Below are 23,812 nucleotides of genomic sequence, written 5' to 3' on the forward strand. Positions count from 1 at the left end.
GTCCAGACTGAACTGCCAAGCCAGTTCCTCACTGGACCAGAAACAAGCATCCTGGGACCGGTTTCTGGGCATCATTCTTCATCAGTCTGGCGAGCTTGAATCCAGTGGCACATTGAGCAAGGGACCCACGTCTGGGCATACCCATCCCACTTGGGGTGAAAAGTGCTATGCAAACAAATGATGGACGGAATGCTGAATAAATCACATATTCACCCCCAGTCAAGAGATCTGGGTTAAATCCATTTTTCTTTTGCTCACCATGCCACCCCAGTTTAGATCCAGCCATATGCAAATCAGTCTTTACCCTGTGCCTAATGGGAACAGTCCAGACCGAACTGCCATGCCAGTTCCTCACTGGACCAGAAACAAGCATCCTGGGACCAGTTTCTGGTCATCACCCTTCATCAGCAGGCCATGTAAGGCCAGCCAAACCGTCATGCGCACTGAAGCGCTCACCAACCCCAGCTGCGTTGCCAGGTTGGAGAGAGCAGGCACAGGCTCCCAGTCTAACCTAATCATCAGCGCTCAGGCCAATCCTGGCGCAGCATTCAGCAGCATGAAAGCAGGATTGGCTGCAGTGCACTCTGGGAGCCTGTGCCTGCAGAAGAGAAGGGTGTGATGCAGCAGGTAAGTGCTTTAAAAAAGAAAAATTGTCTTGTCCCGCCACTCAATCAACACACCAACCACTACTGGTGGTGTTCTTTTCTTTCCATATACTTGAATGGGTAGGGGAGGAAGTAGAGTAAGATAAACATATGCACTTTAATTTAATCAAATGCTATTAATGACTCAGTTGGTCTCTGTAGAATCCACCCAGGATCAACAAAGGAGCAGCCCACGCTATCCACCGAATAGAGACCTCCTCAGCAGATGCAGTACATATTCCTCTCGGGTGACTGGTGAGGGAATCTTTGGCATGCAACGTATAGAGCCAGCCATGGTAAATTATCTCATTAGCCCATGCAGGAGTCACATGAAGTAATCCAAGGGCACAAATCGAAAACCGATAGCCATAGTAAATGTTCTTTAGTGACAGAGGAGCAAGCCAAAGCATTCACTGATTACAGATAGCCATCGTACATGATCTAAAGTAAGTTCAGTGCCGACAAAGAGTAATCTACAAGCATGCACAGGAGAAATATAGTTATAGTTTATGCTATTTAGAGCACCCTGTATAAAATAAAAGGTATGTCTAAAGGCTGGTTACTGGTTATAAGCAACCGGGGCAACAAGGTCACAACAGAGTAAAGACTAATGAACTAGATGACACAAGACAGACAAATGTAGCAGGTCACAGATCTATGAGGCTATAGCCTAATGCCCAGATCATGCAAATAATATCCAGGCCTATCCCATTGAGAAATTAGCAGGGTCAAGCAGATTTTAGACTTTGTCTGCTAGGTTCTAGACTGGGCAAGAAGGCATGGCATGCACCCGTTACAGGCAGCTATGATAAATGCTCTATAAAGCCTACACAGGAGCAGAAAAAAAGCTTAAGGTAATAACTTTTGGGAAGTTCATGTCTTTTCAGGTTTTGTGCTGTTGTCATTATCACATCCTTGCCAATCTTAATTCTGTTTCAATTTACCTTTGTGTGTGGTATTTGTACTGCATGGACCTAGCCAAATTGCAGTGGGGAGCTATACAGTCAAAGAAAAAGAGAGTCATCAAGAGATTGGAAATGTAGCTGGGTTCTATGAACAGAAGTGGAATGTTACTGCGTCGTGATGTAGAGTTCTTTAAAGAGGTGCAGCTTTTCATGTTTCATAAATTGGAAAGGGGTTTGGGAGGCTCAAATGGATACTGGGATGCTATGCTGTACCAGAACATGGGTGCGTAGATGAAGATGGTTTGTGGTGTTGCTTTTTCTTTTTTGGCACATTTTTAGTACAAGTGTCCTAACTGCTAGTGTGCTGGATATGGTGATCTTATTAGCTAGATATGTGAGGTGCTGGTCGAGACGGCTTTGTAAATAATGCAGCTGACTTTGAAGGTCGTGGGCGCCAGCAGAGGGTACCAGTGGAGTTCTATCGGTATGGTGTGGCATGGTCATATTTATTCAAACCCAGGATGAGATAGCATATATTTCACTACATTCGCTTCTCTGGCTATACTGAATGTGGCAGCCATCTTAACACCTCTCAGTTTGATTGGAACAGTAACTATTTGGTTACACTTCACATTTCATTTTCTAGGATTATTATAAATTTCATCATCAATTGTTATCTATTTCACAAATACTCACTTTATATTGAAAATTGCTAATTCCTAAGAATAATCACATTTCAAATTTTATTTTTAAGGAAAATCATAATTTCTCCTAATTAGGAGTGAAAAAGTAATATGTTTCTGGTAACCTCAGACATATTTTCTAGCGTGTAACCCGGTGATCATTTCAAGCGCAGTGGTGCTGTATTTCAATAACACCATACAATGTGCCAACAAATATACATGCTACTGAAAAATACACATAGGGTAACTCTCATTCAAAACATTCACACCCTTGATGGGCTAATGTCATGGTTAGCCTACTTTCCTATTTTTCAAATCATAGATGTTATCTAGCTTGAAATTGCGTGCCCCTATGACCGTAACCTGTGTTATCGATACCTTGTTTAATCCTGATTATCCCATGGTACCTTTCACTCGTAATTACGAGAAATGATGATGTGCCATGAAAATTAAATTTCACTGTAGCCAGAGAAGCGAACGTAGTGAAATATACGCTATTGATTTGCATTTCCTTTGTTTATTTCAGTGAATTCTGTACCACGTGACTTGGTTTAAAAGGAAAAATGGCGTTCGGTGCACCGACATTGACAAAGGCCCAGTGGCGAAACGCGTGCCTTATTAGTGTCACTAAAGTGGATGCTGAAAGTGCCTTACAGTGACGGCACTGTCAGCATCCGCTTTGTTGACACTAATAAAACAGGCATTTCGCCACTGGGCCTTTGTCAATGTCAGTGCACCGATAGATATCGATATACATACATGGTATATTTTATTGCCTAAAATGCCCTGTAGAGGGACCTGTGACATGAGGAAAATAGTCTACCGGTCTCTTTGGAATAAGGGTTTCATCATCATATCTGCCCAGTACCACTCTGAACAGATTTACTATTATCTACTGTTTAAAAAACATTCTATTTATGAAAGGAGGACAAAACCTGAACATTATAATTCTAATCAGTGCCTGTTAGTTGCACCTTGCAGAGAGCAACTTTAACAGATTTCTCCAACAGAAAACCAAACAGTATAGTCCAGTATTTCACCGATTTTTTTCAACATTTCCATATTGGAAAAAAGGCAGCTTTTTCAGGCACAATGCCATGGACGGCCAATCACCAGAATAGCAGGAGTAACGTATGTGACACCAAGTCATTTGACCCCAATAGCATCTCAGGAAACGACGTTATTTGACCTCCGACCCACTGTCATCTTCCCCTCAGCTGTCCGTTTCTCAACTGTCTATCTTTTTTGTATTGTCTCTCTAATCTGTCTTTCTCACCCCTGCTATCTCATCCTGTATGTCAACTTTTGTTTTCAACAATCTCCTTGACCTTATACCTCAAATGTCTTACCTTCTCGCCTGATTTTCTCACCTGTTCTCTCTGTCTTTGGTCTGTCTTGCACCTCTAATACTCCTTTGTGTTTCTCTTTCTCAAATGTTTGTCTCAATGTCACCTCCATATCGTCCACTTTTCCTAGTCTCTGCCACTCTCAGCTGTTTTCTAACCTGCCTCTGTCTTATCAACGCTTTTCTCTCTCCCTCTCTAAAGTGTATAACAGCTGTCTCCCATTCAGCTCTGTCGCCCATTCAGCTGTCACCATAACTACTCTATCAATTATGTCCTGTCTTTCAGCCGTCACTTTTTCACGTGTCCACCTTTCTCACCTGTGCACCTCTTTCAACTCACCTCTCTCAACTGTCTAACCCACCTCCTTACTGCGCTCTCACAGCTGTCTCTCCTCCTTTCTGAGATCTTCTCATCATTGCATCTATCGCCTCTCGCAACTGTTTCTCCACCCTCAGCAACTCCTTCACTCCTACTCACCTGTCTCCCTACTCCATCAGCCGCCTTTTCATCTCTTACCTGTCCTTCTGAGCTGTATTTTTCGAACAAGCCACACCTCCCTTCCTCCCGCTCAAATGAAAAGGGGGGGGGCTCTGGGCCCCCCGCCCGCATGGCGGTGCGGCGACCACTCCCCTTGTCCTCCGGACCTCTCGGTGGTGGGGCGTGTCCACTGGGGCGCGCCCTGTCACCGATTGGTTGCCACCCCACCCTTGACCCGGATGGCGTTAATCGACATCCGTGTCGGGGGGAAGGGGGGGGGGGGGCGCTAGGAAATAAAGAGGCGGGGAGCGCCAAGGTGACCCCCTTGTTCCCTGGACGCTCCCCCACATCGGACGTGCCCCGCGCTCGGGGCCTTGTGTTTTTTACGTGTCTTTTTGATTCCCGTTTGCAGGTTTCGTCGTTACCCAGCTAGAGCGGAGGATCGTTGCGGGGAAGCTGGTCCGGTGCCGGAAAGAGGTTTTCGTGTTGGTGGCGTGCAGGAGCCTTCGTGAGCCCAGCGGGGACTGTTGCGGGGAAGCTGTGCATTTTTGTAGAGGTCCGGTGCAAAAAGAGGTATTGCGAGGCAGCGGGTGGGGTGCGGCAAAAAACGCCGGCAGAGCGGTTTTCCCGGCCATTCTCACGGGTGCTGGGGGGAGTTTTTGGCAGAGGCTGTGGCGTGACCTTGAGAGCTGCTGCCTTCAGACCGGGGTACTCGGGTTCGAGTCGCGGCCAGCCGGACAAAGACCTTCGCCCCCCCCCCCTCCCCTGGTTCTCGCCCGAGCTCCGTGTGGAGAGAAGCGTCAGTTACAACAACTGGAGCCTGTTGGGAGGTTATTATTTTATTGTAAGTGGGGGTGCTGGGAGAAATAAGCGCGCGCAAAGGGCATTAAAGGCTGTAATTAGCGAACATTATTGTTTATGTGATTCTCGCGACAGGAGTGTGTACAAGGGCAGTAGACGGGGCAGTCACAGAAAGTTAGCGCTTGTACATACGTGTTTACCTTTTTACAGTCTGCTTTCACATCTGGGTGATTTACCACTCCCAGGAATTAATATATGTTCTATTTTAGGTGGGTTATTACTGCATTGCTGTTTTTTCCGAGGTAAGCTGCGTGGTGGACGGCGGTGTTGGACGCAGGTCTATTTCCGGCTGGGAGTACGCAGGATTCGAACGGTAAGAGGAGAGCGGGGGGCTCGCATTGCATTGCTTCTGGTAGCCGCCGGGTGGGTCTACGTTAGAGTTCACTCACCCCTGACAAACCGGATAAGCCGGGGCGTTGCGGTTACGGTTGCATGGTGCTTACAGCCCCCTGTACATCCTCCATCTGGTGAAGGTAAAAGCGCACTTACACCTGTGTTGGAATATTAGGAGTGTAGGGCGGTGCACCTCAGTCATGCCGAGGTCGATGGGTGGTAAAGGAGGGTCCAAGATGGAGGCTATGATGCAGGCCATGATGCAGGAGTTGAACAGCATTAATAGGCGGTTGGGGAAGGTTGATGAATTGGAGGCCCTCATGAATGAAAGGTTTGCTGATCCCCCAGGCCCTTCAGGCAGGCCCGCGCGGCAGCGAAAGGCAATCTTGCCAAGGGGGGATTTTGCTAGCCCGCCAAAGAAGTCTAAGGCCAAGAAGCCCAGGTGCAGTGCCCCAGCCCCAGTAGTTCCGGTCTCGATTCCTCCAGCACCCCCGAGTCCAGTACCTTTTATACCTGTGCCGGTAGTTCCGGAGCCCGCTGCACCGGCTCCTGCCATGCCGCCGGCGTTACCTCCTGTGGGCCCTGTTTCCCCGCCCGTGGTACCGAGGCCAGTGCCTGGCCTGCCGCCACCGGTCACTCCGTTGCCTGCCATACCAGTGCCACCGGCCACGCCCCCTGGGGCGCCCGTAGTCCAGGTTGATAACCCGGACTCGGTCCCTGCTGAATTGGCATCTCAAATAGCGGCCTTATTGCCTTGGTTACAAAAGGGGGGCGTGTTACCTGCTTCATCAGATCACGCGGCGGAAGCGGCGCAGTTGGTAGAAAGGATTAAATCGGCAGCGGCAGCAGACAGAGCTGCGGTACCATCATCTGCTTCACTTTCAGGTTCCAGCCCCGCTCAACCGAACGCAGATGGTGGTCAACCGGCCCGGGTACAAGGAAATGGTAAGGAGGTGGCGCTGCCTCTCTTGGGAGATGGGTCAATTCCCTCCAGGAGTGAGAATTTGGCACAGCATGTGTCCCAGGCAACGAAAGAAATGATTTGGGCGGGAAAATATATTTACATTTTTTCGTTGCTACTTGATAGCAGGGAAATGGAACATGCGAAGACACTAAAGGAATGGATGCTTCCTAGTGAATGGAGGGCACAGTGTTCTAGATTTAGGGTGGAGGAAACTTTGCTCAACTGGGTCAGGGCTTTCGCAGTATTCACAACCATCATGTCCAAACGGCCTCCTAATGTGCAGGCGCCATTGGCTTGCTACCAGAGTAGGATTGTGGGGTGGAGCGAGCAGTACCCGGAGGATGCCTGGAAGGAGTATGATGTTAATTTCAGGAAAGCTAAAGAATTTGACTCATCACTGACATGGGATAGGGTTGATTCTGTGTCGTGGCATAGGCAGTTCTCAGGGAGCTCAGCCCCACTCCAGTCCACCAGCGCGGGCAGGGGGTACTCCACCAGACCTCAACACCCCTTTCGGTCGGCCCAGGGGAGCGAGGTCCCGGGTAGGAGTAGGGGGGGGGGGGTTTGAGAGAAAAGGGGTGTGCTGGGATTTTAATAAGCGCACCTGCACGAGGGCCCCTGGCACCTGTAGATTTAGACATGCATGTGCAGTCTGCGGTCACCCCTCCCACCCCGAGTCATCTTGCAGGTCTAAGCAGGGCAACCACAGTAAGAAGGGGAGGGGGAAGCCAGAGTAGTGCCGATCACTTGGTTATCCCTACCCCTATAGATGTTTTGGCAATGATTCCTTGGTTGAATAGGTACCCGAATCACACAGCGGCCACTCTACTTCAGGAAGGTTTTTCACAAGGTTTTAGGATCCCGGCAGGGGGGTACACAGGTAGTGCACATTGCAGGAACCAACTGTCAGTGCAACATAACCCCACAGTGGTGGCTGCTAAGATTAGCAAGGAACTGTCTTTGGGTAGGATAGCTGGCCCTTTACAGACGGTGCCTGTTCCCAATTTTGTGTGTTCTCCACTAGGGGTTGTACCTAAGAAAGAGAGGGGGGAGTTCAGACTGATCCACAACCTGTCGGCACCTAGAGGAGCGTCATTGAATGATGCAATTGATGAGGGGATTTGTAGTGTAAAGTACGCCTCATTTGACCAGGCAGTTGACTTATTGCGGGCGCTGGGGCCAGGGGCGATGATGGCAAAATCAGACATAGAATCTGCTTTCCGTCTCCTCCCAGTCCATCCTCTGGACCACCATTTATTAGGTTTCACTTTTGATGGCAAGTTCTATATGGATAAATGCATGCCCATGGGCTGTTCCATCTCATGTGCCTATTTCGAGACGTTTAGCTCATTTTTGGAATGGGTCGTGAGAGAGGCGACGGGCCACCGGCAGGTTATGCATTATCTGGACGATTTCCTTTTCTTGGGTGCGGTGGGATCTCAGGAGTGTGCGTGGGCGTTGAAGGAATTTTGTGTGCTCATGCGGGCTTTTGGGGTCCCGCTAGCACCGGGGAAGACGGTCGGACCGTCCACCTGTTTAGAATTCCTTGGTATCGAAATTGACTCAGTGGAAGGATGCTTCAGGTTGCCTGTGGACAAGGTGTCTAGGTTTAGAGCAGCCCTACGTCAATGCTTACGCAAAGACAAGGTTACATTGCAACAGCTACAGGAAGTGGTGGGGCAATTGAATTTTGCCCTTCGGGTCATCCCAATGGCACGCCCCTTTACACGCTCCATTGCTCAAGCCATGAAAGGGTTACGGGAGAAACATCACCGCACGAGGTTGTCATCTGAGGTTCGCCAGGATATGCTTATTTGGATGGCATTCCTGGAGGATTTCAATGGCAGAGTGGTGTGGTCAGGTCCTCCCGCCACATCAGCAGAATTGGGCTTATGGACAGACGCTGCGGGGAGTGCGGGCTTTGGTGCCATCCTGAGGACTAAGTGGGTCGCCCAGTGGTGGCCAGCGGAATGGAGAACATGGGGTCTGACCGCCAATATTGGCTTCCTGGAACTCTTCCCGATATGGGTAGCATTGATGGTCTGGCCGGAACACTTATGCAATCAATCCGTGGTGTTCTGGTCGGATAACATGACAGTTGTGGAATGCATAAATCAGCAGGGGGCACGCTGTCCATTCATACTGCGCTTCATAAAGGAGATTGTGTTGCAATGCTTAAAATGGAATGTGGTGTTCAGAGCCAAGCATGTCCCTGGCATCCTCAACAATGCAGCTGACTCCCTTTCTCTCTTTAAAATGCAGGTTTTCAGGGAACATCTTCCTGCGGCAGACCCCCAGCCAGCGCAATTCCCGGCAGATTGGTGCCCCAGATTACAAGACCTTGTGGTTGCTAGCTTAGCCCCCAGGACCAGGACAGCTTACGAAGGGGCGTTTTTGTCTTACCGGGCCTTTTTGGGGCAGGAATGGGAGGTTAGGTGGGCGCAGGAGGACAGTTTTGCAGCTTACCTAGAATCGATGCACAGGGAAGGGCGCTCAGTGGGGGCTGCGAGCAGACATAGGGCGGCGGTCTCCTTCTTCGCAAAGGGTAAGGGTATGCGGGATCCCACCAACACCTTTCTGGTACGCAAGGCCTTGAGGGGTTGGCGCCGTTTACAAGGTTGCCGGGGTGATAAGAGGAGGCCCATTGGACTGGCAGGGCTGACAGCATTACTGGGGGCGCTGCACAGTGTATGTAGCTCACAGTGGGAAGTACTTTTGTTCAAGGCTGCATTTTCCCTGGCCTTCTATGGGGCTTTGAGGGTTGGGGAGTTAGTGGCTGTGTCAAAGGCTGATAGGGTGGGCGGACTACAGTGGGCCGGCGTGAAGATCAGGGAGGACGTTCTGTGGATAACAATTCAGAGATCAAAAACTGATCAGGATTCTCGGGGTCACACTATAGTGCTCCGCCGGGCTCGGGCTAACCCTTGCTGCCCGGTTTCTCACGTGGAGGCTTTCTGCAGGCAGCGGGAGGGCACGGTGGGGGGCGCACTGTTGTGTCATGCCGATGGTACACCATTGACTAGGTATCAGTTTAGACAAGTCTTGGAGTTAACGGTCGGACGGGCAGGTTTTGATCCAAAGGAATTCGGCACCCACTCATTTAGGATTGGGGCAGCAACTGAGGCAGTGGCGAGGGGTCTCTCAGTTGAGAATGTGAAGAGACTGGGGAGATGGTCGTCCGAACGTTACAAGAGTTATGTACGAATTGACATGTTATGACAGGATGGTGCACACAGCAACATGAGCGTCAGAGATTGGCAAGCCTTAAAAAGTTTACAAAGTAATCAAACCATCACCATCAAGCCAGCCGATAAAGGCGGGGCAGTGGTGGTAATGGACACTCAGGATTACGACATCGAGGTGGCCAGGCTTTTGGGGAACCGCTGCAATTATCAACCTTTGGCGCGGGACCCCACAAATGATCTTCAGGCCACTATCATCAAATTAGTGACAGAGGCCAAAGAAAAGAAATGGGTGACATATAAAGAAGCAGAATTTCTGATCAATTTAAAACCAAGGATGCCGGCTTTTTATATTGTACCCAAAATTCACAAGCCACAACGACCCCCTCCTGGACGTCCAATAGTATCGGGCATCCAATCCCTTTTAGAACCATTGTCACAATTTGCGGACTTTTTTCTGAGGGAGTGTGTCATCACCCAACCCTCGTACGTCCAAGATACCACAGATGTCCTGAGAATCCTGGAGGATATAACATACGACCCTGTGAATCAATTCCTTGTTACAATAGACATAGAATCATTGTATACGAGTATCCCTCAGGAAGCCACGCTGGTGGCAGCAGCCCGCGCCCTGAGGGACTCGGAATGGTTCTATGACACTCCTCAAACTTTTGTACTCCAATGCATTGAGATCGCACTGACTAAAAACTTCTTTTCGTGCAAAGAACAGGTGTACCTCCAGGTGTCGGGCACCTCGATGGGAGCTACCTTTGCTCCCAGTCTGGCCTGCATCTATGTGGGCCAGTTCGAGGTGTACCACATCCATCCCCACACGAATCTCTTCCAGAAGAACATCGTTCTCTGGAAGAGATATATAGATGATGTCTTGTGTATATGGGAGGGCTCGGAGGAGAGACTCACTGAATTCCTTAACTGGCTGAATGGTCTTGATGTCTGCTTAAAATTCACTTGGGCGGTGAATAGAACATCTGCAGTGTACCTTGACCTGGATATACAGGCCAAGCATGACAAGCTCGTTACTAAGGTGCACCATAAAACAACCGACAAAAACTCCCTGCTGCACTACAGGTCATATCATCCCAGAGCACTTCGAGATAACTTACCTGTGGGCCAGTTTTTAAGATATCGCCGGAATTGTTCCAACTTACGCCAGTACTCTGAACAATCTAATGTATTGGCTACCAAACTGGAGAACCGAGCCTATCCCAAGAAAGTAATCAGGCAGGCGAAAAAACGAGCATACAACACGCCACGTGCGGCTCTCCTGGAAAGAACTTCTAAACAAAAGGGTGAATGCATTCCTGTGGTGACCACTTTTGGCCCCCTATCCACCAAAATCAGGCAGATCATCCGTAGACACTGGCACCTGCTAAGCACTGCAAATATGCAAATGCCTCCACCACGCTTTGCATTTAAACGATCGGCAAACCTACGTGATCAACTGGTACATACCAGAACCAAATCTGACCCACGGGAAAATAACATTCCGCAAGGACATTACCCATGTGGAGGCTGTTCTGTATGTAGGCTCACAACAGCCACTAAAAGCGTCACTCTCGTAAATAACCGTATATGGCATCTGAATAAATTCAGTAATTGCAACACATCCAACGTTATTTATAGATTGACCTGCCCTTGCCAGCTACATTACATCGGCCTTACCACCAGGAAGGTCAAAGTTAGGATTCAAGAACACCTGAGCACGTTACGTGCAGGAAAACTGAGTACAAAACTGGTCCAACACTTTCAGCATCACAAACATGACCCCAAAGATGTACGTTGGGTAGTACTAAAAAGAGTGATGGGAGACCAGTTTAATATGGAATCCAGACTGAGCAGCAAGGAAGCTCGTTGGATTTATCAGGAGGGCGTGGACCAGACTGGATTGAATGACTCCATCGAGTGGAATAAGGTTTATGCATAATCCATGTACCACTCATTCATTGCTCTTCCTTCCTCCCCCTGATGGTCAGTATGAGTCCAGCCATAAGGGTCAATGTACGAATATTGCAAAAGGAGGGCGCGATATGGGAGTGGTTTTCCTTAATGAAAGACCAGGACCACAGTATGAGACACCTAGGGGCACCCGGTATTATTGACACCGTTCACTGCAGTATTGTAAGATATAGTCATTATTCAGACTACACTTGACGTTTATCTATGAATCAAGCAAATAGTTACAAACGGAACTCCTGGGTGATGATACGTCTGTATTTTTCATCCATGAGTTAAATCAACAGTTATAAACGAGACCCCCAGGTATACGGACGCTCCTATACTGAGAAGTTGATTGCCTGTAGAGGTATCCACAGGTATTCTAAGATGGCGCGTTCTGTCGGCCCAGCCAACAAGTACGACCTGAAATGGGCGGGACCGACATAGCGTAGCCACGTGATCCGGGAGATCACGCTTTTAGTCACGGCTGACAGCGGCTGCGTTGTTGCAGTGCTGAGCGAATGCCAGACACGGACATAATACCGGTGAGTCCGACTATTTGCTTTTCCTTTTAAAACAGAGGGGGTTACTTAAAAAGTGGTACAGATCACAGGTGGAGGGACACCTGTACTAGTACACCTGGCTCGACCGAGGGGGTTTTCTTAAAAAGGGTACGCACAGACCCGTCACGTAAAGCAACAGCCTAGCAATGTTTTATTAAGAGCTTGGCCTCACTACATACCAGCAGATACACTTAGTATGAGCCACGCATTAGGTACTAAAAAGCGTACCATGAGCGAGACATAGGAGGGATAACTCCCCATATAGCGGGCAGAATTTAAAAGGAGCACCCCCCTTGATACAAGACCAACCCCCGCTAACCCCCGCAAAGCAGGAGTTATACTTGAAGAATTACACAACAGCAATACAGGGAAGGATCTAGATCAAGAGAAACAGCTATTTATCTCACAGGGCATGGAGGGAAATCGATATTTGTTTCCTCTAGAAAACTTTTAATTCGATTTTTTCTAATTTATGTCTTTCACTATGTGTTTACAGACTCATGGTAGGAGTCGAGGGGATGAGCCCTGAACAAGCGACCGCTGTTATACACATACAAGCCCGAGGGTAAAGGTATGCCCACGATGGGCCACATCCCGGTAAACATTTTGGGGGACACTCAGTTGGGAAAGGCGTACATTCAGTAATGGGCCCCTTTGAACCAGAAGCCAAATATTTTGGATATGTGTTGTTTGTTTGTCTTTTTTCCAACAGAACTGCTTTTAACTGATCAAGCAAGGCTAAAGGGTGAAATGACAATACCCCACGCCCTGAAGAAGTTGCCGTGAGTTTTTCCAAATGGCAATGAAACATGTCGGCATTTTATATGTGAGTGGTCACACAGCATAGAATAAAAAGTAGAAAGCTAGTGTGAACCAACTCAAATCTGTGTACATACACTGTGGGGTTTATTACGGTGCACGGTTCTCTGCACAACTTTTCTTCTCTTTGTTATACACACCCTAGCAGTTTTTGCGTTTTGGGTTACTACCCAGTCTCTTGTCTACACTTTCCCACACACATTTCCTTTCTACGGAGTGGTGGCAGCTGATGATGAGATCTTGAGGTAGCAGGCGAGTACCTTCCTGCTTTATCCTCTATGGTGTTGCTACCGTGAGGCGCCATCACTCCTTTCCCACACTTTTTTCACAGGGGGGTGGTTTTAGACACTACTATTGTTGGATAAAAAGACAGTCTTTTCCTCATCTCGTTTGAATAACCCTTCTTCTCTTTGAATAGTGAGCCATACCTTGAAGTAGCATTGATGATATTGAAACACTTGCTCTACAGTTTGTCTAAAAATTATATGACAACTACAATGGATACATGAATCTACTGCTCACTGTGGGAACAGGTCCTTTATTGTATACAGGATGGTGCACACGCCTGGTATGTTTCTGGTTTTTTGCAGTTTCTCAAACCTGTCACGCAGGGGAGGAACTCGTTACCGGGCGTTAACCACCGACATCGGCACAGCACGGAGGACACAAGAAATTGGTGACTTGGATTGTGGGCCACTCTTATGTTAGGCGTCCCGAACATGTTTTTCTTTCAGGAGACCGTAGGAAGGAGGTGGCGCAAAAGGGGTTTGATATCTCATTCTTCGGGAGAGGGGGTTTATGCCTCAACCAGTTTCGGAACTTTTTTCAGGGACTATTAGCTCAGCAGCCCGCTCCCCCCTCAGTGGTGATACTTCACCTGGGGGAGAATGATTTGGCAAAATTTGGGAGGCGCTTGCTTATTGAGGAGATCATTTCCACTGCGGGGTGGGTGGCCAGGACTTGTCCGGGTTCCACAGTAGTCTGGTCGCAACTTATCCCTCGGTGGCAGTGGCGAGGGGGGGACTCGGTTAGGGCGTTGAATCACTCGGTACGGAGGATCAACACACAGTTGGACAAATTATTTCGAGCCCCCCGGTTGCAGACGATTCCACATGGGTGTATCTGCGGTGAGCGGTTCTACCTGAGGGACAGGGTGCACTTGACTGAGGCAGCGAACGTCTTGTGGTCTAATAATGTCTGGGCCTGGTTGGAGGGATTTGCAAGGTAAGCGCGCTCCTGGCTTAGGTCTAGGGAAGGGGGAGGCCAGATCGTCGGTCAACAATGCTGGCCTGTGGCGGTAAGGTCATGACCGGTGAGCAACTATTTTAAGGTCTGAGGGGGCGGGCATCATCCTATGGAGGTTCCCGCCCAGGGGGAGGGGCCATTGGCCCCTCCTAGAACTTCAGGGGCAAGGTAACTGGTGCTTCAAAGGGGCGCGGGTTGGGGAGTCACGCTTTCCTTAGGCTGGTAGCCACCCCGCGTGCGCATACTCATGACGTCACCGGATGGCGCAGAGTAAGGGCCCTCCTTTAGTGGGTAAATGAAGTTCACGGCGTGGACCGGGTAATTACCGGGCCCGGCTGCGCATGCGCACATCTGAGGCGCAGCTAGTAGGACCTGACACCGGTTAGCGACCTTGCCATTTGGCCCAGAAATGTTAGTATACAAAAATGCAGATGAGGATGTTAGACTCGGTTAGGAAACAATCTGTATTAGAGTCTTTGTTAAGGATAGTCATTCACATTTGTTGACAATAATGTATCTAATGTCCTGCTGATTTTTGTATAACGGTTTATCATGCAATTATAAAAATGTTATTGTTTTATAACTTAATAAATACGGCTGGGGGGTCTTGAGACCTCCCGCCTTCCAAAGATACCATGCTTATGTTCCTGTTTCTGGGTGTGGTGAGGTCATAAGGGGGGGGGGCGGTAGCCAGTCACTGACCATGTGTCTCTTTATCAAGTTTCTCACAAGTCTCTCTCCTTTCTTTCTGTCTCTCTTAGCTATCTCTTTATCATTTATCTCCATTTAGATCACATCCCCCTCTGCTCTCACGGTCTCTCCCTCTAACACGGTATTTGTAAAGAGTGAACTAATCACCCCTAAGGGTCTCAAGGCGCTGGGGACATCGGGAAGATTAAGCGAGCTACTGCCCAGAGCCACATGGTGCTGGGCTGAGCTGCCACCGGTGCCGGGAATCGAACCCTAAGCCGCACGCTCCTGAGTCAGCCACCATGGCCGCTGCGCAATACCTCTCCCTCTCCGACTCTCAGCTGTCTCTTGGTCTCCTCTCTATGTGTCAAATCCCGCTCTCAGCTGCCTCACTCTCGCTCACACTGGTCAGCCCTGATTTCTTTGTAATCCCCTCACTTCCCCTCATAATCTTTCCCCTCCACACGCACTCCCTCTTCTTTCCTTCTCCGCATGTGTTTCTTGCTCTGTTCGCATGCTCAGTGATATCAATAGACAGAGATGTAGTTTTAAAGGGGTCCGCCCCACTTGCAACAAATATAGTTTTATGTTCCTTAGATCTATCTGGCTGCGGATAGTTTTCATGCCTTTCTGTGCACGTAACTTCTGATACGGGAGCTGTAAGGATAGTGGCAAGGGCCACAGGGGTCAAGCCAGGGATCACAGCTGTGACATCCTGGTGACCCCTAAAACATGTCCATGGTCAGCGCCCCAAAATAAACCGACTATACAAAAATACACAGCTGGCAACATGTTTAGCATGGGCCTACACCGCCATCTCAGGGCCCTGGTGACATTTACAAACCTCCGTCCTTACAGTTTATGAACACGATTAAATGCCTTCAAGAAGTTCACCTACTTACAGCGTTTCTATATTCATCCTCGTTGTATTATTCAACATACGATGAAAATGCTCATATAATACTTACATGCTTATCGTACACTGTTAAAGCACTTTCATATTCACCCTGCAAAAAATAAACAATTAACATGATAAATGCAACATTTGCATTAGTGGAACTGTCACACAACTGGAGAAAGGATCATCTAAAAACAGGGAAGTGGAAACAGGTGTCGGACTCTTGTCACTGAAATGCATACAGACGAGAGAGGCTCTTTTTTGGCTACTTAACTGGGGTTATTGGAGAGTCAAACTCAATTTAAGGACACCCATAGTATCAACATCATGTTTCTCTGCTGGTTTTGGATGAATGGAGGAGTAAAACTCTCAAAATTAATGGTGGGCAGACTGTAAACAATTTGTTTACAAAATGTAATTACTTTCACTTTTCATTTAAACTGGTTCCTGCTCTGAAAGGCCCTCTCACTCCTATAAACAGACCACACACATGGAGGCCTTCTAGCATCTGCACAAAATATGTATGGACACAATTCATCAGGAGCAAAACCGGGAACATAGAACTCACTTAAAACCTCTATGTTGGCTCTATAGTGGAATACACTGAAAGTCGTGTATACTTAATACACAGGGACCAAGGGACTAGGCTAATACCTAAAGGATTTGAATCTACAACAAAGAAAAACACCAGCCTCTTTTCTTATCAGCGTTGATACATTAACTTGATTTATCTCTTTTTTTAATTTGTAGTCAAGAAGTCTAACTAGGACACAATCTCTCATGTTTGACAGTTTATTAAACACAGCCAATGAAACGTCTGCTATTCTCTATCAACCGGAAAGCATCTTCAGTAAAAAGTAAAACAGTAGCACCAGTAGGAAATGCTAGCCAATCTTAGTGGGGTACATTCCAGAAATCAAGCAATAACATTTTTCCGTATAATGTGTATTCATTAGCACTGGGTGGGGTATAATTTATATGTGTTAAGACACATGGTCTATGATGAGAGGAATACATAAATGTGATTGCTTTCAAAGGGCTTTTTTACGAGTCTGGCGGTCCACGGACAGCCAAAGTCGCGGGTGCGCAGTAGTGGCGGTCTTCCGACCGCCCCATTACAACCAGGGCGGTGTCTAATCACCATTTCAGAATGTAAGTGTAAACTTAGGTACCCCTGAAACCAGGAGTTGGAGCCCAATTTACCAGTGTAAAGTTACTACTACTAGTAGTTTTTCAGACATAAGCGGAGGTCTCTGCCTCGGGAGCAGAGATCTTTCCTATGATAAAGTACAGGGAAAAGTCAAAAGCTTATTAAACTTAAAAAAATAAAAAATAAACATTAGTAAAAATAATGTAATATTAACTTTGAATGTAAATTAAACATATGGAATGTTTAAACCTCATCAATAAAATATTACAGCATATGATCTTAAAATTGTATTAAAAAATAATTTCATTATATTTAATTAACACTTAACTATTGTTTAAAGAGGTTTTAAAAAGTCCAACTAAAGTAAAATGTTTATTTTGATTTATTATGTATTAAAATGTATCAAAACGTATAAATGCAATTTATTTTTTACAAAAAAAGTTACATTTATTTTTAAATTGTAAAAATGTCTATTTAAAAACGAATGGTTGTATAGTAATTCTTTTTTTTATCAAATACAACTTTTTACAGATCAAATCACATTTATATATATTTTTCAAAAGAAGAAACAAGTTAATGTATTGTAACATTATTTCCTAAGGGATTTTAGAAGTGAGTTGCAGTTCTAGTGGTTGACGATGTGTGCTGCTGGACTTACTCTAGGTCTGAGCTGGAGTACATTCGCAACTGTTTTGGGAACATTATGGCTGTAGTAGCTTTGGGAGTGTAGTTTATGAATAGCAATGGCAATGGGCGTCCTCTTTTGTGGGTGGGTATCTGTCTCGCCTTAAACCCCACATTAGCCCTCTCTAAATCCCTTGTTACTCCTGATAAACTCATTCACCTAGTAGTAAGAACTCAGAATTTCCATCCTCTCCCTCCTAACCTTCCCACATTTACTACTAAAATGTGGACTTATATGTGTGAAGAGCTCTGCAATCAGAATTGGCATATGAATATTACTATTATTTTTGATTAAAGATGTAAGCCTCTTCAACTACCTGAATAAGCAAGGCATCCCGGCAGATTGAAAAGAGGCGAGCTGGAGGTCTCTGCACTTAGGTTTGTAAATAGCATTTTATAGTAATTCAATTTTACTATTGTAGTACAACTAAATATACTTTGTAATGCAGTTTGTGACTTTGTGTTTCACAACAGTTTCGGGATAATCCTTTCTGTATCACTAATCTGCAGTACAGCCGATAACTTTGTGGAGAACCTTAGTACAATATACCGCTTGGTTCCTAGTCGACCACATGATGAGATTTTCAGTAAAATATTTTACTTTAGAATTTCAGTTCTGTAGTTTGAGCCAACAGAGGCTTTAAACGAGGAGCACATAAAGCCATTCATATAACTTAATCATATATAACGTTATTTCTAAGCCATTTCCATGTCAGAAAACACATAGGGACAGTATTGGTGTTTTTTAGTTCACAATGACCATTAGCCCCTATTATTGCGCATAGTAGCAGATCCATATCCTGAAGTTTGCAGTAAGAGACCCTCATCCTAAACTTGGAGAACAATTGCACAATAAATTGAAAGTGTATGTGTTTTTTCTGATTCATTTTTGCATTTAAAGTTTTAATAGATCACACTGCTGGCCTTAAGGCCATAGTAGCGGTGTCAAGTGTCAAGGGTGAGAGAAAAGCAGCTGAAAAGCCTCACAGCTCAATCGTGAAGGGTTGTTTTTTTTAAAAAGAAAATGCCAAGACATAAAGCAAGCGAATATCCATGTTTTGAACATTTACTTGTTTTCCGATGGTGGTTTCATTCCACATAGAAGAGGGTAGTTAAGTTCACGCCCTGGACGTTTGTAAAGGGAGGACACATATGCTAGCTCTAACATGGCATATGTTAAGAACCTTTAAAAGATAATACTTTCCCTCAATCTTGTGATAGAAAAAAACGAATCAGACTAATGTTACAAACTAAGGAACTTATTCAAAGTTAGACAGATTAGGGACAAACGCCCCAAAATGTCAGATGTTCTGTCCACTATATTACAGATTGCATTGATGTCACTGACGCTCTAAATATGTCAATGGAGCATCCACCGTTTTTAATAGATGGTCCACTTTGAAAACTCCAGACAAGGCCTTAAACCTACTGCCCAGCCCTGTTGCCTTATGGATTCCATAAACAAATACTACAGTATACTACACAACTGTATCAGCGTTGACCAAACATTTCGGTAATAAGTAAGGGATCGAACAGAACATTACCTAAAATACCACAGTTGTAGCAGTGTCAATAAAAAAAATATATATACAGATGTTAAAGGTCTCCCTTACCTTTTCGATAAAATACAGAGCATAGTGCCAATAGTTATGGCAGGCGAGCATGTCACACTCCTGAAATGAAAAGATGAAATGTTAAAAAGAATACTCCGAAAAAACATTGCTTTGAATATTTATACATATATGATGCCAATGACAAACATGTTCTATAAGTTGGTGAGAAATAAAACCACTAACTATTTGAAAGAGATAGCATTTAGAATCCATACACAGATCATCCTTAGCATCTGCAAATGCTAGTCAGAAGACTCGCCTTCAAATGTAAGATTTCCGAGGTGTCCCTTGCATTTCTTCATCAAAGCACAGATTTCCACACTGCAGAACAGAAAACAACTGCCCAGAAACAGCTGAAGTATCGACTTTCTCTTTCCCTTGGATTGCAATCCTCTTGGACTTCATTTGTAGGCAACTAAAACAGAGATGCTTCATATCTGAGGACTACTCCCTCTCCAACCACTGAATCACATCCAGAGACAAGCATCCTGCGACCGGTTTCGGAGTATAACCCCTCATCAGCCAGGCTAGCTTGAATCCGGTGGCATAGTGAGCACGGGACCCACGTCTGAGCACACCTATCCCACTCGGGGTAGCAAATGCAACTTGGAGACCTTTGGAGGTCCGACAGAGATGACGAGAACACCGCATTACCACAAGAATGTCACGCAAATCAGCTTACTAAAAAGCTGAGTGTATTACCTCTTTTCATGCTTTGTAGAATCAGCCATTTTGGGAGGTTACAGTGACAGGAAGCGCACAGCAGCTAATGGGTGATCTGTTATGCTTTGATGGGTCTGGCTGGTTCGCCCTGATTGAACAGTGTTTTGTTTGCATTATGTAGCACAGGCTGACCTGCCAACCTCTCCTGGCACTAACTGGTCAGTAGCAGCACGCACATGCGTGCAGCTATATGGCCTACCTGCCACAATAAAGTTTACTGCTGCAAGGTGGCCCCCATGTAATCAATCAATCATGGCATTTGTAAAGCGCACTACTTACCCGTGAGGGTCTCAAGGCGCTGGGGGTTGGGGAATGCTGCTACTGCTCGAAAAGCCAGGTCTTGAGGCATCTTCTGAAGGTCAGTAGGTCTTGGGTCTGCCGTAGGTGGGTGGGGAGGGTGTTCCATGTCTTGGCGGCGAGATGGGAGAACGATCTGCCGCCGGAGGTCGCTCTTCGTATGCGGGGGACTGTGGCGAGGGCACGGTCGGTGGAACGGAGCTGGCGGGTGGGGGTGTTAGTACTGATGAAGGAAGTTCAGCAGCCGCCTGATGTGGACGGACAGAGTGACTGAAAGGGTCCAGTCACACTCTTTAATTGTGGTAATGCTGTACAGTGACTTAAAATACGTTAATGAAGTACTGCCTCTGAAAGACCTGATTGTTTAATATCGCAGTTACATATTTGTTTTACTGTCCGATCAGCTTCCAAGCGCACCAGGTTACTGCCCCTTTCATTTCAGGAGCTTTGCAGAAGTTTCATGATCTTCTCACAGGTTCTTGTGACTCATAAGGATGTAATTTCCGATATTTATCTGTTTCCATGGACTTTATTGCTTGATTTTGCTCACCAGAGTGTGTCACTTCAAGTGTCACATATCTGGTCATTGAATGTAACTCATAAAAGCACTGAAACCATGGAAATGTCCAACATAAGAAATCTGAAAACCTGGCAACTATGTCGACAGAGGTGCCATACACAAGCCGAGGAGAGAAGGGGACAGAGTCTGATGGAGCTCCCTATGGCTGTGGTGCCAGGGAGACTGGGCTGCGGCTGTGGGGTCTGCCCCAGGGCCTGCCAGGAGGTGCTGCGAGTTAGAGACCAACCGCCTTGTCCATGCCGGGGCATTAACGACCCGGCTCATCAAGAAGAGCCCTGGAGTGTTGTTCGTTCATGCCCCATCCGACACGAGGAGGGACAGTTGTGGAGGCCAGAACGGAATTATCTGGCCATGCACCTGATCCAGAGACGTTTTAAGGCATGGGCAAAAGGGCTCTAGCCTTTCAGGGGGCCCACCGATCATTCCATTTTAGAGCTTCCCCATATTTGATGTCATTCAGAAACGCACTGAAAACATGGCTCTTTAGCAGTTTGGGACTGCATGTCATCCTACGATCTGATTTGTTGAGCTAAGGTACTCTTGGGTAACCGTTGCGCTTTACAAATGTACTTAAAATAACAGAACATAACCTTGAGATGAAATGGCAGATTCATGAAGTATTGTCAATAAACTGCTGAGTGGCTACCATTTTAAAAAGTTTTGCATGCTTTCCTCCATCAGACATTCTTGGAGGGCAACCATCAGTTAACTTGTAAGCATCTCTTGTTATAGATAGGCAACATTATGTATGCTATAAAAATGGCTGTGGTAATATAGTGAATGTAGGTAGTCACAAAGAGTTAAAAAATGATGCGCTATATAACATTATACTATATGACGTTCAATGAACACAGTGGACTCCAAAGTAAATACTTTTGGTGTCTCACAACGTTTTAATATAAAAGCAGAATAAGGTGGCCAGTGTGGAAGGCAACATGTCGAAAAAGGGAGCAAATACACTTTCCCAAACTTCACTTTAATTTGACAAAAATAAGCCATCATTGTCAAACTCCATAAAATCATGAATAAATTAGGGCTGTATTCATTGATCAACTGAGTGGGAAAATTGAGTTCGGTTCAATTTTTGGAACTGATCACAAGTCTTGCCTCAAATTCATTTGGGATTTTTAGATGGTGTGAATCTGATTGCTTTGCAAAATGTTCCAATTGTTGCTGCATGTCCAAGCGAAAGTAGGCTGCTCATATTGAGATATATCTAACTATGCAACCAAATCACCCAAGGAGTTTCGTCAGCCTCAGCAAACTGGCAGGAACACAGTCCACCACACATGGCAAAAGGTGGTTAAAGAAAAAAATCCCCATCATAGAATTCGTATTCGGCGGAGTTTATTGCTTGTAAATGAAATTTGCATTTTGTGAGCGGTATTCAGACAAAAAAACAGAATTTAAAGTAAAGTATTGTCCTACAGAAATATAGAGTTTCAAATATCGTGACATGGAAATATCGTCAGCAAGAATATCGATTTTAAGGTAAGTAATACTGATTTTTAAAATATCCAAGTTATTAATATCGTTTGCAAAACTATGGTTGTTTACAATATTGTTTTGTAATTATTGTTATATATTTAGTATATTCTTGAAATGTATATAATGTTAATTTTTTGTATAATTATATTTCAAATATTTTTTTATTTTTTAGTAGATAACTAATGTAATTACATTTTGAGATTTTTAGTTCTGTAGCGGGTTTTGGATTGATAAGGGTATAGGGTGGGAAGTAATTTAATTATAATAAATTAATGAATATTTTTCATTATACATTATTTAATTGATATATATTTATGTTAATTGTGTTATAAAACTTTTATGCAAAATGTAAGTGCAGGTTGTGGGGTTCATAGAGGTGAAGGGTGGGAAGTAATTTATTTTTAATTAATAATTAGTTAATTAAAATCAATTAGTTATACTAATTGTGTAATTTTTATTTGGTTCAGGCTGAGGTGTTATGGAGTAGAGGGTGGCAAGTAATTTATTTTTAAATAATTCGTTAATTAGCATTAATCAATTAATAATGATGTTAATTGTGTAATTTATTTTAGGTGCAGGTTGTGGGGTTATAGGGGTAAAGGGTGGGAAGTAATTTATTTTCAATTAATTAATAATTTGTTAATTAACATTATTAATAATTAAATATGTTAATTGTGTTTTTTTAAAGTACGGGTTGTGGGGTTATTTGGGTAAAGAGTGGGGAGTGATTTATTTTTAATTAATTTATAATTAGTTTTTGATTAATAATTAATTGAAAATTATGTAGAATTGTCTAATTTAATGTTATTAGGTGCAGGTTGTGGGGTCTCTAAGGGTAAAGGGTGGGAAATAATTTTATTAAACTGATCATAAATTATTAATTAATATTAAATAATTGATTATGTTAATTGTTTAATTGAATTTTTTTAGGTGTGGGTTTTGGGGTTTATAGGGGTAAAGAGTGAGTAGCAAATTAATAATTATTTTATTACAATTATTAATTTGATAATTATGTTAATTGTGTAAATATTTGTCCATACAATTTTGTGTGTGTGTTGTGTGTTTTTGGGGTTATACTGTGGGAAGTGCTGTAATTAATAATTAATATTTAATGAATTATAATTAGTTTATTGATAAATATTTATATTATTAGTGTAAATTAGTTTTTTTTAATTAAATTTTATGTGCAGGTTGTGAGGTTATAGGGTGGGAAGTTACTAAATTATAATTATGTAATACAATTTTTTGGGTTAATAAATTAGGGCCCCTTTGGTTGCCTCTCAGCCACCCTTTTCATTCAGGGCGCACGCCATGAAAAGGGTTGTGAAAAGGCAACTCGTAATATGCCTGGCAATGCGGGCTGCAGCACCGCCAGAATATTCGTGCCATTTCCCCGGGGAGCCGGTGGTCTCATGGTGGTGCGACCACCACATTCTGAATACTGCAGGCGGGGGTTTAAACATACTCAATTTCACACTTTTTTCCACCTTTATACTTGTACAACGTTCCTTCTAGTGAAAAATTAACATGCTAAGTGGGAGAACTACAGCTTCTGTAATTTTCTAAGTACACTCAAAGAATTCTTTAACATTTAATAAAAGAAAATTGTACACTCAAAGAATTTTTAAACATTTCTTAAAAGAAATTTGCTACAAGCATAGGACTGAATATACAAGAACGATGTTTCAACTTTTATTCCCTACCTTTTGTG

At 44.9% G+C, this 23,812-nt stretch overlaps 1 protein-coding gene across 2 annotated transcripts in view; it reads right to left on the bottom strand.

Moving 5' to 3' along the window:
• TTC38 (tetratricopeptide repeat domain 38) overlaps positions 1 to 23,812 on the bottom strand; it is a 508,844-nt gene that overhangs the window by 167,922 nt on the left and 317,110 nt on the right. For both annotated transcript variants that reach the window (XM_085652408.1, XM_085652407.1), the window contains 2 exons: positions 19,014 to 19,073; positions 15,637 to 15,675 (listed from right to left, as the gene is read on the bottom strand). In XM_085652408.1, the coding sequence (XP_085508534.1) occupies positions 15,637 to 15,675; positions 19,014 to 19,073 (99 nt within the window). The remainder of the gene's footprint in view (positions 1 to 15,636; positions 15,676 to 19,013; positions 19,074 to 23,812) is intronic.

The sequence above is a fragment of the Triturus cristatus genome, chromosome 4_1, assembly GCF_964204655.1.
Source record: "Triturus cristatus chromosome 4_1, aTriCri1.1, whole genome shotgun sequence".
Classification (NCBI taxonomy): domain Eukaryota; kingdom Metazoa; phylum Chordata; class Amphibia; order Caudata; family Salamandridae; genus Triturus; species Triturus cristatus.